Source organism: Leptosomus discolor, chromosome 15, assembly GCF_034619465.1.
Source record: "Leptosomus discolor isolate bLepDis1 chromosome 15, bLepDis1.hap2, whole genome shotgun sequence".
Classification (NCBI taxonomy): Eukaryota; Metazoa; Chordata; class Aves; order Leptosomiformes; family Leptosomidae; genus Leptosomus; species Leptosomus discolor.
In genome coordinates, this window is record NC_141405.1 from 12763491 (window position 1) to 12781097 (window position 17607).

Below are 17607 nucleotides of genomic sequence, written 5' to 3' on the forward strand. Positions count from 1 at the left end.
TTAAAGGCAAAGCTTTGGGTGAGTAGGTGGGGGACCGATAATAAAGTATTTAAATTTCTTTTTCTTTTGAATCATATTTCAACATCATTCATGACACAGAGACTTTGTATGGAATCTTTGAGGGTAGCACTGTTCGCTGCAACACTCATAGCACAGGAGTACATTGCCTTCATTTAGTCTTTCGTCCAGAAAACCAGGACACCAAGGGGTAAATGAGCTGTGCATACAAATGAATCTGTTCTTTATATATATAAATATATATATATATAGCTTTACCAATTATTGATGTGCAGCCACAGGTAGAGCAGAGTATGATACGACTTCTGCTTGGCAGTTACAAAAGGCTATGTGAACTATGGAAGATTAAGTATGAACTGCAACTGGATATGCAAGGGACACAGAGGCTACTCAAAGAGACTTGAGATTAGTGGGTAAACCGAGCTGCATGAGGCCAGTCTAGTTCTGTTCAAATCTCCCATGTGTGCTGCTTAGGAGTACGCAAGCAAGGTAACTTCTGGATGTTTTGGATCACTTTTAGGAAGAGCAAACCAGCTATGTGTCTGGTGCCCATTTCTGCAGTGGAGATTGTGTAATGGTTGGAATAGTTAATCTTGTGCAAGTTTTAGGTAGGCATCTCAGTGTTGCATTTTGCCTGATTGTGAATGAGTCCCAGGCAGAGTTAGATTGTCAGTGTGAGTTCTATGTGATAAGCTCTTTAACAAACTTGATCTGAACAGAGAGCGGGGGGGGGGGGGAAGCCTGAGTAGGAAAACCACGTGCTATTGGGATGAAACAGCTGTGCATATGAGTATTACCAGCTTTCTCAGGAGAACTTGCAGCCCTACAGAGTTGTGTCGGTTCTGAGGTACTTGCTAAACATCAAACTTGTATGTTCTTAGAACAGTTTAATAATGTAAAAGTGCAGAAGGCTCCATTCTGCTTTTTCACCAAGTGAGATGCTAGTATACCTCCGCTGTCATTATCAAAGTAACTGCATTTCACCTTGATGCCACTTTAAGGCCTGGAGAACTCCAAGGCAGGGTGGTGGTCAAAGCTTGGACAGGGTGAAGCACAGGAGTAAGCACTTGCATCTATAAAACAATTTCCAAGCCAAGGCATTGATGCTCTTTCTAAGGAAAATTAATTTGTATATGACTGGTACATAACTTTCTAACCTGTCTGAACAGCGAGTGGTCAGACTGGGCACAAAAAGCCATAGCAAATACTTGGTACAATGCTGATAAGCTGTCACAGCTGCTTGTAAACCTGCTGAGCATTTTTTTCACTGAAGACTTTTTGCCACCTTTCTAGTACTTCCTCCTCCTTTGGTCAAAGGATCAGAGCCCAGACTAGAAGGGGAGCAAGGAGGGAATCAGTACACTTTGAGTTGCGCTTTTTTTAGTTGAGGCAACTAAGAACTGGCTTCAGATGTTCTTGGCTTCCTCCTGCCTTTTATAAACTATGAGATATGGTGGAATTATGTCTCCAGCTTTGTAGCACAAAGGATTAACGTACATTTTAAACAGTACATAAAGCTGTCGGAGTGCAGCATAAGCTCATAACAGTTTGTCTCTGTGATGACCTATGGGCTCTCAGGTAGCTAAGGAACAGCTGGGCCAAGACAACGGCAAAACTGTAGAGAGCTGATAGCTGAGTGGCAAACTCCACGTCACTGATTAAACACTTTATCTTTACAGGCCGGGTTTCCTTTTTCACCTCTGGATCGGAGAACCTTCATCGGGTGGAAAAGGTACACTGGGGCACTCGCTATGCCATCACCATCTCCTTCACTTGCAACCCAGACCATGGCATTGAGGATCCAGTCTTGATGTAACTCCTCTGGGGATGGAACGTGAGGTCAAATGGAATGAGAAAGCCCTGCAAGAGGAGAGGAGAAAGGGAGATAACATATCTTGTAACCTCACATTCAGTTGGAATTTCCCAGCTGTAGTAATACGTTGTAATACGCTTTGTTTTCACATGTCCTTTTCCATAAACGTTGCAAACGGTGCCTTAAAGACCATCTTAAATTTGGTGTATTCTGAAAATGGTTTCCCCTCGTCTCCTAAAGGGATGGGCTACAAAGAAGAGTTCTGGAGTGGGCTCTTTTTTTTTTAAATTATTAAAAGAAAAAAAAATCTTCAGTGTAAAAGATCCAGACAACCTTTTGGACCACGTCTTGATACGACTCCCCATGCTGCTGTTTCCTGTTTAATTATTTAGTCTCTTCAGTTACTAATGCGATGTAGAAGGTTTACTGAAGTTAATAGAGCAAGATGAGTGTTATTCTTTTGAACGTACCTTCTGCTGAGAGGAATGTATTCTCCTTGGCATGGGCAGTAGTGGGCAATACACCTGTGGTTTGACTACTGGAACTTACTTGAACTTTTTTTTTTAATTGAATTACTACAGGTATTTTCTGCTACAAACTGGGACTAGTTAATACAAAGTCAGAACTACAATTCTCTGGTTAGCCAGGAAGCATTTGGATTACAAATGCTTTGGTGTCTTCCTCTTGGAAGCCCAGTGTTAAAGTTAAGAGCTTTTTATGGAGATGGCTTGACCGTGTAACCCTGTGCATCCAGTAAATACTAAAAAGGAGAGCTGGGCAGAGGTAACCAGACAGTTGTCTGGGTTCATCTGAGCATGCATCGATACCGAATTCCCAGGTTAGGGCAGTAAGATTTAGGAGGGGAACAGCTGAGGCAAAAGCTACTTTTGTTGTGGTTTTCCATGTGCCAGTCCTGGCTGCCTTGGACTCAATCCTGTAAACCTTGGTTTGCTGTTGGAAGGCTGACTAACAAAACCACATGGACCAGTGGACTGTGGTATGTGGGGCCTGAGGGAAACTGGTGTCCACCTACATTTTAAATGGATATGGTCTTGAGCTGGAGCTCGATAATAAAACACTTTTAGGCCAAATAAATACATGTTTTCAATGCAATCTTAAGAGCAAGTTGAGGGAAGCTTGGGGTCTTTTTTAATTGTTGACGCAACTACAAATCTTGTGTTGTGAAATCTGTGTTTATCTTGTCCAAAACACTGGTTTATCTGTTTCAGAAAGCTTCTCAATAGGTCTTTTTGGACTTCTCTTTTTCAGTTCAGTATGAAGACTTTCTGTTAACTAGGACTGTTAGTCTGTGGTGTTCCTTGAATAATAAATTGCCAGGACTTCACAGAAAAGGGGGTGATTGCATTGCAGTACGGATAAAGAAACAAACAAATGTGTAATCTTGACAACTACCTTGCTTTCTTATTACAATCAAAGATTTTTGTGGGTCAGCACACTGGTAAGTAAATGGTAGGAAAACCCAGTTTTTTTCTCAGTCAAATTCTGAGGCAAACATGTTCATTTGTTTTATTAATAGTCTATATAATCTTTGTGAAACATTTTTTGAAAATCTGGAAATGTGCTTTGTGGGTTTTCTATTTTATGCATACAGTTTTCACTTTTGTTTTAATCTACGCTTTTATGGAAATAATAAGTATGGGGGATTACGCTGAAGATCAGTATAAAGAGGAATGATGACAGGACACTTGGACTTGTTCTATTGTGAGTGTTCTCATTTGACACACCAGCAAGAGTAGTCTTCTGTAACTTCATTTCTTTGTTCTCAAACCTGAATAAGGCTTCCTTGTCCATGCTAACAAGGAAGAGTTGTTAAAATGGCGGGATGCTAGGAAATAATAAAGTCAGTTGGGTTCCACATCTAAATACTTGTCTCAAAGCCTGTTAATTCCAAGAAATTAATTGGTGTTACACCCAAGTTGTAAGTCTGTCTGAATGCAGACCAAGAGCACCAGCAACTGCTTTACTGGCTTAAAACTTGATTCCTAATGTTACTTTGAGATTTAAATGTAGGGCCTTTTCCACAAAAATACCCTGTAGCCGTGGAACCTAAACATCAATGGACCCGTGTGGGTTTGGTTTGCGATTCCCCAGGTTGAGGTCTTATGTTCCAGAATTTTGAACTTCACCGTAACTCCTGTCACCGCTCTGCAACATGAACATGAATTGCTTTACCACTTAAGTGTTGCTTATTTCTCTGTCTGGCAGGCTTTGAGTTGCACTAAATGAAAATGCCCCTTTCGGAGCTGCCCTCTATAAAACTGCTCAACAAGATCGTGTTAGCCCATGGGGGGAAAATTCAGCTAATTTCCTCTCATATTTTAATTTTTTGAAGATCCTGTGTGTTGTAGTGTCTCCTGAACACAGTGCATCTCTCATGCTATGAATTGACTGTCATTCAGAAATAAAATCAAGGTGGTACTTGTCTTTCGGAGTTTTTAATCTTCAGTAATGTGGTCATGATGATGACCAAAGCTGTCAAATATAATTTATGGAAAAAAAAGTGCTCTCTACCTGGTAAGAGAATTCACCTTTTGAAAGACGGATAATAATTCAATATGCTGTATGTTTCAGTACCAACCAGGATTTTTCTATTTGAAGCTTCAATATCCAGGCTACTAAAAGCAACATCTAGGTCTGTGAAGAAATTAAATCACAAATGGGGATGTAGAGTGCAATCTAAAAGATTCTGAATGTACCCTCCAGCAGGAGACAGTAATCGCAGAAAGGCTGATGTTCCTGGGGCAGAGTGGAATTTGCAGAATCCACTGATCATTAGAAATAAACTTGGCTTAATTTATTTCAGTCCACTTAAATACCCTGAATAACTTTTTATTAAGGGTATTTCTTCCCAGGTCTTGACAGATAATTCTGAATTGGAAACACTTTAATTACTGTCTGTCCTCTTTCAGGTTCCGCCTGCCTGTTGCTACTGGGAAAGGCAGTGCTCTGTTTCTTAGAACTCTGATTAGGCCAAGGACAGGATTTGTTCTGTTAAACTAGCATAAATCTGATGCCAAGCTGCTGCAGACAAGTGCTCTTAATTGAACACATGGCGATGGCTGAACTTGGCTTGCTGTTTCCCGCTTGTGTGAGAGCCTTTGTAAAGAGCCCTCGTGGTTCCAGCAAAGTAAAGAAAGGTCAGTACGTGTTCAGTGTGAATTGGGGCTAAGTCCTGACATTAAATTTACAGCCTTGCACCTGAAAGCATACCAGTTACAAGTATTTGGTTGTGTTTATTTGTATTTTGAAAGAAAAATATTTGTCAGGCAAGGTAAAGCCTGCTTGTGTGAAAAATCCCAAGGTGAAATAGAAAATACAGCAGGAGAGCAAGCCAGAGTTTGAATCCCTACTGAGAGATTGAGTGAAGCTTCCTGAGGACTTGTCCTACTCTTAAAACTATCTTTCCAGTCAAAGGTTTTGGGAAATATGAGGAACTTTAAAAAAATTAACAGGTATGTGATCAGATTAGGTTTTTAGTGTAAACCTAGTTTTCAATCCTGTAGCATGCATTTTATTTTAATTTTTTTTATCCCCTATGATGTGATTCTAGGAACTCTGAGTGGACTTCTTGGTGTTTCTCATGTATAAAATTTTCATTGTGTAAGCAGTTGTGGAATCGGCTTTTTTAGTTCCCCAGAAAACAACTGAAGGTTTGGAAAGGTACGTTTATGTTGAGATTTCCCTGAACATGTATTGTCCACCTGAAATAGTCTAAGCCTCCATCTTAATGAATTTCAAGTTCAGAAATGTTTACCAGGGTACTCATTTTACAAAAATATTTTAATTTGGATTTATAGCAGAAATATAGCTTCATTACCTATTTTTATTCATAAGGTAAACATCTCAGCAGGGTACTTTCTGAGGCTGTAGCACATAATGATGTGCACATTAAAATAAAAGCATTGCTGAAACAGCATTGGTAATGACTGTACTGTCAAGAAAACCTGGGTTTTTTTCTTCAATTGGAATTCTTAGTACATTTGAATTGCTCCTTTCTAGCTTTCCTTTCTGCAGTAAATAAAGATGGCTTTGTTTTTAATAGAGAGTTCCTCTCATTCCTTCTACATCCAGATACCCTTACACAGTGTTTACATGTGAATTGGGTCTCTCCAACATGCTCACGTGTAGCTTTGTGCAGTATTTCTGTCTTGTCTAAATTCTAGGACTAAAACCAGGAAAAGCTGCTGGATGTCAGGGCCCTTTGGGGGGGATTACAACCACCCACCCTCCTCTTTTTCCCTCCCCCAAGCAAAAAAAAAAAATCTCAACTCCTGTCTCTTCTTTTGGAGTCTCTGGTGCGGAAATCCAAGCAAACATTCCAAAAACAGCAGAAGAGTTATTTCCTTTCTCAACCGCAGATGGCTCTGGCATGCATCGGTCATCTTAGCCTCATTCAGAAAGGCAGTCTTCTCAGGAAATCTGGCTAAGAGAGCCATCATAAAGTGGTGAGTGTCTGTTGCTCCTTGTAAAATACCGTGAAGAACTATAGCGTACTCTGCCTTTTCTCTGTTTTTGTAAACCTTCTTAGGAAGCAGAAAGCTAATTTTGTCCTGTTTGCTGAAACCTACCAGTTGAGTCTCTGAATGATCATCAATTTATCCCTAAAGCATCTGTGTAGGCACTTTATCTTCCACAGGAGTAGTGGTGTCTTGTACTAAAGCTTTTCAGGATGGACCGTCCAAGGAAAATAACTGTCCTGTTTTCAAGCTGCACATCTTTCTTTGATTCTGCCCATCATCTCCCCTTAAATCACATATTTCGCCACTCAATTCTGTCCCAGCATACTTAAGCTTTTACCTTTAGCATATATTGAATAGAGTATATAAGCTCAGTCCGTTATTTAGTCATAGAGTGGCTCGCCAGAACTGAAAAGGAACTAGCTTTTTCCTTGTGACCCTTTTAGCCCACGCAGTGTATTAATCTTAAAGAAGAATTTCTAACGGTAGTGGAACTGTCAAGTGTTGCTCAATTTTTGAGATTTTTTTCATTCTTCATCGTTAATTTTTTCCACTCTCCTACTTTCCTTCCATTACAGGCGTTGTCCATACTTGAAACAACACCCTTCATTTCAGAGGTATTTATTTCCATCTTGCCTGTTTTCCTATGTAGCTGAAATAATGACCAGGTAGGGATCAATGTTGTCTGCTGTTAAGCTTTCTTGTCTTTCATGATAACTTGTGGACAATGAGTACTGAATTTTGAAAGAGATACTAGAGAAAATTAATTTTTGGGTTTTTGACTGTTTTTTGTCAGTGACTGTTTTGCATTAAGGTACTGCTGGTAGAGCCGCTCCTTTGTGAACTCTCATTAATGGGATGCTACACACGCAGATCAGACTGCGGCATCACAACAAGAAATGCCTTGCTTGGATAGTTCTTATTGTGAAATCAATAAAGCAGCCTGCAAGTACTTTCTGCTTTATTTTTGTAACTTTTAGATGCATCCAAACAAAGCAAAACCCTCAAAATATCCAGGTAGATATAGGCTAGTTAATCCTGAGCCTGTCCAAGGAGTCTGGACTGGTTGAATCCATGAGCTGCCAGGTCAGATATATTGTTAACCCCAGACTGGTTGGGGCTGGAAGGGACCTCTGGAGATCATCTAGTCCAACCGCCTGCTAAAGCAGGTTCCCCTGGAGCAGGTGACACAGGAACGCTTCCAGATGGGTTTTGAACATCTCCAGGGAAGGAGACTCCACAGCCTCCCTGGGCAGCCTGTTCCAGTGCTCTGTCACCCTCAGAGTAAAGAAGTTTTTCCTCATGTTCAGGTGGAACTTCCCGTGCTCCAGTTTGTGGCCGTTGCCCCTTGTCCTGTCGCTGGGCACCACTGAAAAGAGCCTGGCCCCGTCCTCTTGACACCCACCCTTTAGATATTTATAAGCGTTGGTAAGGTCCCCTCTCAGTCTTCTCTTCTCCAGGCTAAAGAGCCCCAGGTCTCTCAGCCCTTCCTTGTAGGAGAGATGCTCCAGCCCCTTAATCATCATAGCCCCTCGCTGGGCTCTCTCCAGTAGTTCCCTGTCCCTCTTCAACTGGGAAGCCCAGAACTGGACACAGCACTCCAGGTGTGGCCTCACCAGGGCAGAACTACAGAGACCTTCACCTGAGACTTCAAGGTCCTAAAGACTCAGTGGTGTAGCAGTACAGAAGGAGCCTGTGCCTGAAACCATAGCACCTCTTTTTGGAGGAAATATTTTATTTATAGAGAGAAGCTGAGATTTATGGAGTGGTCGTGTTACTTGTTTCTGGAAATTTCTTATAATAGGCCTCCAGTATTCAAAAAGCTCATTTTAGAAACAGATACCCTTCCTATTCTTTCGTTAACAACAAAAGAAAAAGCCATCTAGGTTACTGAGGCATGATTTTTCTGGACAGTCACCTTAAGAATTTGTCTCTTGTTCCTCAGTTTATACAATTATATTAAGCTGTTTATGTAGGTGCCTGGACACTTTGCTGCTGACTCCACAGAAAAAAAAATCTTGATGTTTTCTTTCAAGACTTCTTTTCAATGCCAAGGTAAGGTCTCTGGCTGGATTCACGCCTTGGAGGTGACCTCTTCAGCATGTTAACTTGCCAGCCAGACCATTAAATCTGAGGGGAATAAACAATGGGAGGTCCTAATGGAGTCATTTTGCATGTTTGCTTTGGATGGTGGTTTCTTCCATTCCCTCTAGCAGGCAAATTTTTTTTGTTTCTGATTTATGTTACTGAAGAGGCGACATGTTCTGGGAGTCCTCTCTGCATATTAAGGCTTTAAATCTAATTCACTAAATAACTCCATAAAAAAGAGACCGCATTTTACCAGGTGAGTCAGAACTTAAAAGGCTACTGTGAAACCAGGCAAACTCTAAGCCCATTTAGTCCTTGCACTTCTCAACACAAAAGAAGTGAGAAAAGTGATCTTGCACTTGGATTACTTCTCTTTTACTATGATATAAGTGTGCTTTATCTCCTTCGTTTCTTTATTTTCAAGGGAGATAGAAATTCATTGGGAAGGCATTTCTTTCCACAGGGAAGCATATGATCAAAATGAATTGTGTTTACTAGTATGAAAGAAATACAGCAAAAGTCAGTCCAGCAGAGGGTACGTTAAATTTAAGATAGCATTAGGCGGAGAGCAGCTATGGGAGATTTTCTCGCACTGAAATGTCTATATCAATGTGGAACTGACGTTCTCCCTCCCTCTTCAGTCTGCTTTATTGTTTCATTAGAAGATCAGACAAGTGGAAGGTATGAGCTTTCAGGCAGCAAAGCTCTCACTGTTAAAACCCTTCATAAAACTTCCAACAGGATCTCTTCCTCAATACCACTTACTTCAGCTATTTATCCTTCCATATTCTGTTTGAATTAAGGGTGAATGTTGAGCATGCTGGAATAAGTTATGTCATGCTGCATCCACCTATTTAAAGAACGATGAATTAAGCTTTCTTCTCCATGTGTCTTGTATATCAGCTGGGCCTGTTTCAGGTGATGGTGTCCTCCATGTATAGCATGTGTCTATTGTACCTTTTCTGGCACTAGGCAAAATTTAGACCTGTAAAGAAGCAATCCAAGCAGAAATTAAGACTGATTTCATAAATATACAGAAGTATACAGAGATTTTCCCCTTGCGGGGTGGGGAGGTTTGAAAAACTCGCTTTTTCTGGAACTGTAAGAAAGGACAAAGTTTTGCTCATTTTGTGATCCTTTACTTGAGGTGCAGGGGATATGCACTGCTCCTCAGGACTCTCCACTGAGGTTCTACTCTGCTTTTTTGTGCTTGCACAGTATCTGGAAATCTAGTCCTCTCCCTGCTCCTTTTCCCTTTCCTAGTTATAGACATACTTTGTTGGAGATCTTTGTCCATTCAGACCCCATACAGGCAGGAAGAATCTTATTTCTGTGCTGCAGCAGAGGCACAAAATAAATGCCCATGGATTTCTCAGGAAGGCTGTTCTCGTCTCAGAGTGCCCAGCTGAAAGCCCACAGCTCAGGAGGTGATGAAGGCACTTGCTCATGTCACATTTATCACTGCCAAGAGCCTTGAAGTCTTCCATCTTCGCAGCTGCCTGTCTGCTACCTTTGAGCTTTGGTATTTTCATCTCAACAACTGGAACTTGAGATCTCTTGACTGTTTCCTAAATGCTTTTAGAACCTGTGAATCAGGGAATTCCGGTATGCTGCAAAAATTATCACTTTCAATACAAGTTAATCACGTTTTGACTCTAGCTAAGATTTTTATCTAGGCTTTGGAGCAGGCCTTTAAAACTTGTCCTCTTCCTAATCATTCTCCTTAAATTAAATACTTCAGCCATAAAGCATGCACAGAAAGGCAGTAATCAAAAGCCTTCCTGTAGCTGAATTGTACAGGGAGATATTTTTGAAATGTTCAGGTCTAAATTAAATACTCTGTCCTCCAGTCAGGCCAGCTTTGTGATCTGCAGGATCCCGAGCAGGGCAGGAGAGAAGGTGTTTGACAGCAACTGTGCTGGTCGCCCGGCTCCCTTGGAGCGGGAGGTGTAATAGTGCTGTAATTGTGTGTGCGCTTACGAGGGCTTATGTATTAAAGTTACAAACGTGGCAAGGGTCATAAGGAACAGTAATAGCCTCTTATTAGAGTGTTTGATGGAATTAAAAAAAAACCCAGACAAAGTTTTGAGCCTTAAAGCCTTGTTTTTCATGGATGAAATGGAATGAACGAGTAAGCGGATCAATTAACTTAAAAAGTAAATGTCATTGTCCGCTTCTCCCTTGCCCATCAGCTGAACAGGGTTATTGAGCCTTAGTTTTCTTTCCTTACAGTTGTGGATGGACATGGAGGGGATGGACGCGTGGCAGGGGAGAAGTCTCGGCTTGGTCGTTAACCTGCCTCCGGAGGCTGCCGGCGCTACTTGCTCCGGACATCCACAGCTGCTTCCCAAGCGCTGCTGAGCGCTTGTTTGGGGCACAGAGAAAACAAAGGTGGGAACAGGACTAGGGTATTGCAAAATCGTTTTAAATGAGTAAGGCTTTAGTTCTCTGATAGTGATGGCACGCTTACCGAGTGCATTCTGAGTATCCAGCTGCACCAGACCTCATCACTTAGGAGATAAGATTGTCCAGTTGTGTTCAAGGTGAGGACAGCATGTGTACCTCCGAGCCAGCTTTAGTCACGGAGCACGCTAATGGTTCAGGTTTGTATAGTGTGATAAGTAAAATCTGTCTCTACATTAGCTGCCTTGAAATTGAGAAATATTATTTTGTTGGGAAGAAAGCAGGTGTGGAAAGAATGCTTGACTTAATGAACTTACCTAATCTCATCTCCCTCAGAAGTACTAGCCTGACCATAAATATTAAAGTAAGTTCTTTTTAGAGATAATAGCCAAGAATGCTTCCTAACCACATGAGGATTTACCATTCTTAAAGAGCCAAAAAACTGAAACTAATCTGAAATAAGAAAATTCCATAAACCCAAGCATTTTGCAACATTGGTGTCTTGCAGCTGCAAGCCAACCTCTGTATTCGGGCACAGGCTTAAACCAGCCCTCGGCAGGAATTTTTACAAGTGACTCGGGTGAAGATTGCTAGTCCTCTGTATTTCTGCAAAATAAGTTTCAGACTGTTGTTATGGTACCCGAGAAAACTGCACAGGCTTTTTCTAGTCTTAATCCCCCTTACGGACTGCTCTTTTTATGTCTGACAGCAGGGGAAGGTTTCTTCTGGGGTTAGTGCCACCAGCCTGCAGGCACCTCCCGCACCCCGAGTAGCTCCCCAGCAGCAAGGGTGTCAGCTCAGCTGCACGTTTCTCGTTTCAGGAGAACAGTTACTCTAAACAGTGGAGGGTGTTTATCCTCAGGGCCAGGACTCCATCAATTTGTCCAGTTTATGTTAGGAAGAGGCAGTAAAACTGATGCTTACAAGAGTTCTGACGGCACATGCTCCTGCGTAGGAAGCCAAGAAAACCCTTGTGGCCCTTGGCCCCTCACAAGGTGAGGGGTAGAGACCACCCCAGGAGGAGGTTCAGGGTATGGCAGGGGCTGGACGGTGTGCTCTGGCTGTCAAGTCCAAAACGCAGTCAGCTGCTGGGATGGGGAGGACACATCTGCCAGGTCTGGAGACCCTAAGGAGGTGGTGGCAGCAGAAAAGACTCCAGAGGGGAATGGGAGATAATATTTGGGCTCTTTTGTGGGACTCAGCAAGACATAACAGGTGTTGGGAAGGGTGAGACCTGCTGCTGCTGAGGAGGTGCTGAGAAGGAGAAAATGCTAAATCCAGGTACTGGTGAGTGCTGAATGGCAAGGTCTAGCATCCCGAATGACACTTGATGGGGACTGGTATCGTGTGGGTACGTATGATGTGGAAAGGCAAAACTGACTGATGGCCCAGGGGCTTCAGCAGAGCGTGGGATCCCTTCACAAGAAGAGACTGAAATAATATTTTAGAGACATTTCACTTGGTATTGAGAGTTGAGATCAGTTTGCAGCACTTCTCCAGCCATCCTTTGCTAATAAGGCTCTGTAGTTATTGACTTTTTGTAGCTTCTTGGGTACCATTGAGGAAAGGAGGCTGACAGGAGAGGCAGATCATTCATGCTGTCCTGGTGTGCTACCGAAAAATGCTTTGACAGGGACACTTAGCAGGAAGAAAAGATCTGGACAGCATTGCTGTCATCCTCTTCCCACCACAATACCTCCAAAATCCAGCAGTAAACTTAAGGGAATGGTATCAGCGAGAAAAATGGAGACATGCCCAGCAGGAAGCACCAGAAAGCACAAAGGCAAGACTGAATGATTAAAACAGATTTTTTAATTATTTTTTTTTTTTTTTTAAATTTAAAGCTCTTCTGGAACTTGATAAGCTGGTTTGCAGAAATGTTTTGCATAAAGCCTTACTTTAAAGCAGGATGTTTCAGTAAGAATAGTTAAAAAAACTTCAGTTAAGGAAGCACTTTGATCAACTATATCCCACCAGGAATTTCCTCATCTCCTCAGCAGCCCAGACTCAGAATGGATGAACTACATTAGTTTGGAGCAGTTTGGCAAAATATTCAATTAAGGACCCAATGGAGTGCTCGACTAGTTACCATTCTAGATCATTTGTTCTGCCTGTTTGAGAGTTACAACCCTCGGTAGGTTTAGATTCCGTTTCATTCAACAGTTTTGTAACCACGGGTAACTGCAGAAATGACGTGGCTTCGTGCTGCTGCAAGGAGGCTGTCAAGGTTGTCAGGTTTTAAAATGAACCTGCTTTGATGGCTCTTCTGTTTTGCAGAGGTTACCTTGCAGAGTTTGCTCTGAAAAACCTGTTTAAAAAGGATTTTCCTTTTTTGCAGCATTTAAACTAAAAGTAAAATACAAGAAGTTCATGAATGCCTTTGTAAAAGACTGGTATGTCCCCAGACATGTGAGATCTGGCTTATTCTACTGTTTTCTCCCTAACAGAAGAAATAAGTTTACTTGGTTCTGAAGCATATTGTAAAGGATGAGGTTCAGTATGGACTCTTCCTCCTCTTTACTTTGTGCGTACTGCAGACAGGATCGGAGGAGCCGCTAGCTCTTGGAGGCTCTAAACATTTTTCACTTTGGAAGTGCAAAGGGGATAAATCTGCTTGTGGTCAGCAAAGGCATCAAGGCTTTGCTTTTTCTTTTTTTCCTCCTTTCTGAACATCTGCAGTTGAGTTCTGTGCTGGGAGGAGGGTACCCTTTGCACTAGCATGTGCCAGCTGGCAGCCAAATCCTGTGGGCAGATCTGCAGTGATAGTTAGACCTGGCTGATACTGTGCATGAAGAATATAACATGTTAAATTAATCTAGGACAAAGGATAAAAGTACTTAAACAAGAAGCCCAAAGCAAAATAATTATTTAAAATCTGTTAACTCATTGTTTAAGTTGTACTCGAGTCAAATGATACATCCCATTTAAGTTCTTCCCTCAAAACTCTCCCCAAAAGTCCTCAAATAAAATCCTTTCAGTTACAAGCCTGCCTCAATTCACATACTTGACATTCTTGGTGCAACAGTAAAGACATGACAATAACCTGTAAACGCTTTTTTTGCCTTGAGCACTTTCTTGCAGATTCCCCAGAGCCCCTGGAAGTTAGTCCAGGCTCCAGAAAGCATCTTCTGGGTGATAAACTTGCTTCCTAAGCCTTAAATTATCAAAAACCTCAAACAGAAGAAACATGTGCCCAGCAACTGTGTTAGATCAGCAGCAACCGAAAAATGACGAGGGTTGGGAAGCTTTCCTCTGCTTGCACTTAGGGGGTTCTAGTCAACACTCAGACTTTGCTACTCTGTCTGTAACATCATTTTTTTTCATCAGATGAGGATTTGGACCCAAAAGTGCCCGAGTGCTTACAGGTGAGTTGTTTCTAATTAAACATCTCACTGGGACTGATGGCAGCTTCAGAGAGATCTTGATGCCTGTGAAGCCCAATGTGGGAGGGCCAGAGCTAGTAGGGAATAAGGACCAGAACCGTGACACTGCAAGGCACAAAGCAAGTGCCATCTCGGTGACTGAAGTCAAAGACCAGCGAGAAAGCGTTCCTGCTTCCCCCAGCAGTGTGGTAAGCAAAGGTTTTCAAATCCAGGGGACGTGAGCGCTGTTTTGGAAGGCTAAACTTAGGAGTGATTAAATGAGCTCTTAATTAACCAAATATTCCCCCTGCTTGCCTTTCCAAATTAGTCAATAACTGAACAATTATAATGAGCTCAGCAAGCAATTACTATCCAGTCCAGGCACTGCCCTTGCCAACTGCAGCCTTCGAAACCACCAGCTGTTAGTGTGCTGGGAACTGAAGTCCGTGAAATATGAGTCAAATAATTGAAAACTGAACTGGGAAAAAACCCCACAGGTTCAGAGGCAATGTAAGGAAAACGGCTCCCCTGTGCCCAGTCCTTAAGTGTATAGTCCCTTCCAGACTGAAGATCTGTCATAAAAATTATTAGTGTGGATCGAAGCTGCAGTACTATGTTTCCATGGGTGCTCTGGCAAAGATATAAAGGTTCCTGATGATTATTCTGCCTCAGAAGGCTTTACAAAGCCTCCCTGGGGGCTAATGTGTATCTCTAGAGAGGGAAGCCATGGCCTCACTCATCAACCAGAAAGAAGAAAACAGAAGGTAAAGCCCAAATCATCCAAGAAGACAAGTCTTACAGGTATTTGTAGTTGCAGCGGGGTAAAAGAAGTTGGATGGTGAATTTACCGGTCTGAGTGATATTTAAACAAGAACAAACTCGAGTGCATTGAAGCTTCTCCCCCTTTATTTTTAAAACCAATTTGAAGATGTCGTTTCAGAAACACCTCTTTTCACAGCTCATCAGTTGTATTGGTTTAGCTGCCAGGAGGTGGATGGCGAATCTGATCGGGACAAGAATAATCTTTTTTGGCTTGATTGGGGAAAAAAGACACCAAAACAACCCTAGAAACTAAAATGGCTTAATCCTTTAAACCACAAGGCTGCAGAATCAGATGTACCAGCCCAAATGAGGGGACAGAGGAGGTTTAAGCTGGAGCAATGTAAGGGAAATGCTTGTCAAATCACGCTCCTAGCTCTGCAGCTGTAACTTTAATGTAATTGAAGGATTTGCTTATAGCAATCACGCTTGCAGAAATGTGCCTGCTTTCTGATTAGGTCGTGGAAATCAATAGAGACTTCTGCCGTCTCTGCGGGCAACCTGAAACAACAGATTTGAAATTCAAGAGGTATGAAATTTCCCCAAAGCCTCAAAACAGTCACTGGGGTGTTACAGAGTCTGACGGGTGGTGTGTTTAGCTATGGAGCAGAGCGAGGGTGGCAGCAGAGTCCCTGGGAGAGGCTTCAACTTGTTGCTGAGATGGAAACGAACACAAAGAAAGGACAGAACATGCAGAGACAGAAAAAAAAAAAAAGCGTAAGATTAAAATAAGAACGCCAAAGATAGCAACATGCTAAAACCAAGCACGTATTTCTACTGAGCTAATAACCTAAACCTTTGATCCATGATCCTTCTGTAAAAGCTCTCTTCAGTGTGGTCAGGAGACTCCGTCTACGGTGAGCAAGGGGAATGCACAGTCGTTAAGGCAGGCCCTGGGAAGAAGCCTGTAACTATACATAGACCCTCCACAGACTGAGTCTGAAACACGTGCCTCTGAGATAAACATTTACTGAAGACTGTGACGGAAGACAAAAACGCCTATTAAGATGCTGCTTGGATGCTTTTTTTTTGAGACCTAAGCTAACGTGCCCGTGCCAGCAAGCTGCTCTGTTTCTTTCTATGCCCCGACACCATCAGGGTGGCAGAGATGTCCCAGTAACTCCTCACCGTGCACCACGAGGGCTTAGTGCTTGCAGCAGAACTTGGAGGCTCCTGTACTGGGTTTCCTTGCGAGCGCAGTCAGCAGGGCGAGAAGAGAGGAGGCTCGCAAGGAAGACAAGCTGGGACTTGGCTGCATCCTGAATGGGGCGTGTGGCTGTCGGGTCAAGTGCTGGTTCTGCACCGAGATCCAGACAGGAGGCGAGCTTTCAGGAAACTGTAAGTGTTGGGCTGCTGCCAGCGCCTGGGTATGGGCTCTGCTCTGGAGCCCCCTTGGGGTGCCCGTCTCCTCCCCATCCTCTTTCCATGCCAGGTGTAAAACCTTATTACTGGAGGTTGCGTGAAGCTGATGTAGTATTGCCTTGCGAAGCCTCCTCTCAGCCTAAAGCAATTTCTCTGTGCTCTCATTAAGATTAATAATTAATTCCGTGTGACACACTATTTCACTTTTGCATTTTGCAGGTACTGTAGTTGTCAAAGCCCTTCTGCCCGTGCCTGAGGCCCCTCTTGTCCTGCTTCCATGGGGCCCCTCTGGGGCTGTGAACATGAGGACTCAAGTTGGGGTGGACACAGTTTCCCAAGTCTGTGAAGTTATAGATTAAGTTTTTTTCTTGTTTTTTATTGGACTAAACCCAAGACATCTTAGAGGTTTATTCTTCTGAATAACAGAGATAGAGTCCCCAGGGCACGCAATGCCTGGTAAAGAAAATACTAATTTACGATGGATGGAGGTAAAAGACCACATGATGCTCCAGGTCTGTCCCCATCCCTCCACTGTGGTCCTCCTCATTTACACCAGATCTGTAAGGAGCTTTTCCCCTGACACTGGGCACAGTGGGGCTTCACTTTCTCATCCCGCCTAAGAGAAGCTGCTGCAAAGATCGAGGTGGTGTTTTGAATTTTGAGAGATGTTTGCCATAATAAACTAGCCTTTGTATTCAAACAAACAAAACAAATGAAAACAGCCAAGGAAAGTTACTCGGCTGCTATTTCCTCTGCTTCTGTTGTTGGGAATTACTCGTGCTGTGCCTCAGGCAGGTGGTGGTTCCTCGACAGATTTAATCATTCTAAAAAGATGCCAACAACAAAATGACAGGGAAGCTCTGCTGTGTTTAGCAATGGGGGATGAGCTTTGGGCTAATGCTTTCTATTCAGCCTCCTCTGCACCAAGATCCTGCAGTTAGAGCAGGCTGTGGCACGGGCTCTGCCTGCAAGGGATGCCCTGCCTTTACCTCCGCTGACCCCAGTGCTCCCAACCCATAATGGGGGGGGGAGAGGCTGCCAGGAGGTAAAGAAAAAAGATTTTGCTTCCCTACCATATCTCCTGCTATTGTTTCTCACCTGAGGAGGTGCTTTAGAGAGGGTATTGATGCACTGAAATGACGATGCTTTTATCAGGAGACTCATTTCAGCCGGGTTCCCAGCGAAGCCAGCTGAGCACAGCTGCCATTGCTGTGGGCTACAGGATCGTCTTTGCTGATGAGGTGCCATTAATCAAAACCGGAGG

At 42.9% G+C, this 17607-nt stretch overlaps 1 protein-coding gene across 1 annotated transcript in view; it reads left to right on the forward strand.

The window, feature by feature from the left end:
- The window catches only part of OGFOD3 (2-oxoglutarate and iron dependent oxygenase domain containing 3), a 43350-nt gene extending 41232 nt beyond the window's left edge, over nt 1-2118 (forward strand). The window contains exon 9 of the mRNA XM_086473615.1: nt 1698-2118. Within this exon, the coding sequence (XP_086329741.1) occupies nt 1698-1834 (137 nt within the window). The 3' untranslated portion in view covers nt 1835-2118. The remainder of the gene's footprint in view (nt 1-1697) is intronic.
- Nucleotides 2119-17607: the final 15489 nt, after the last annotated feature.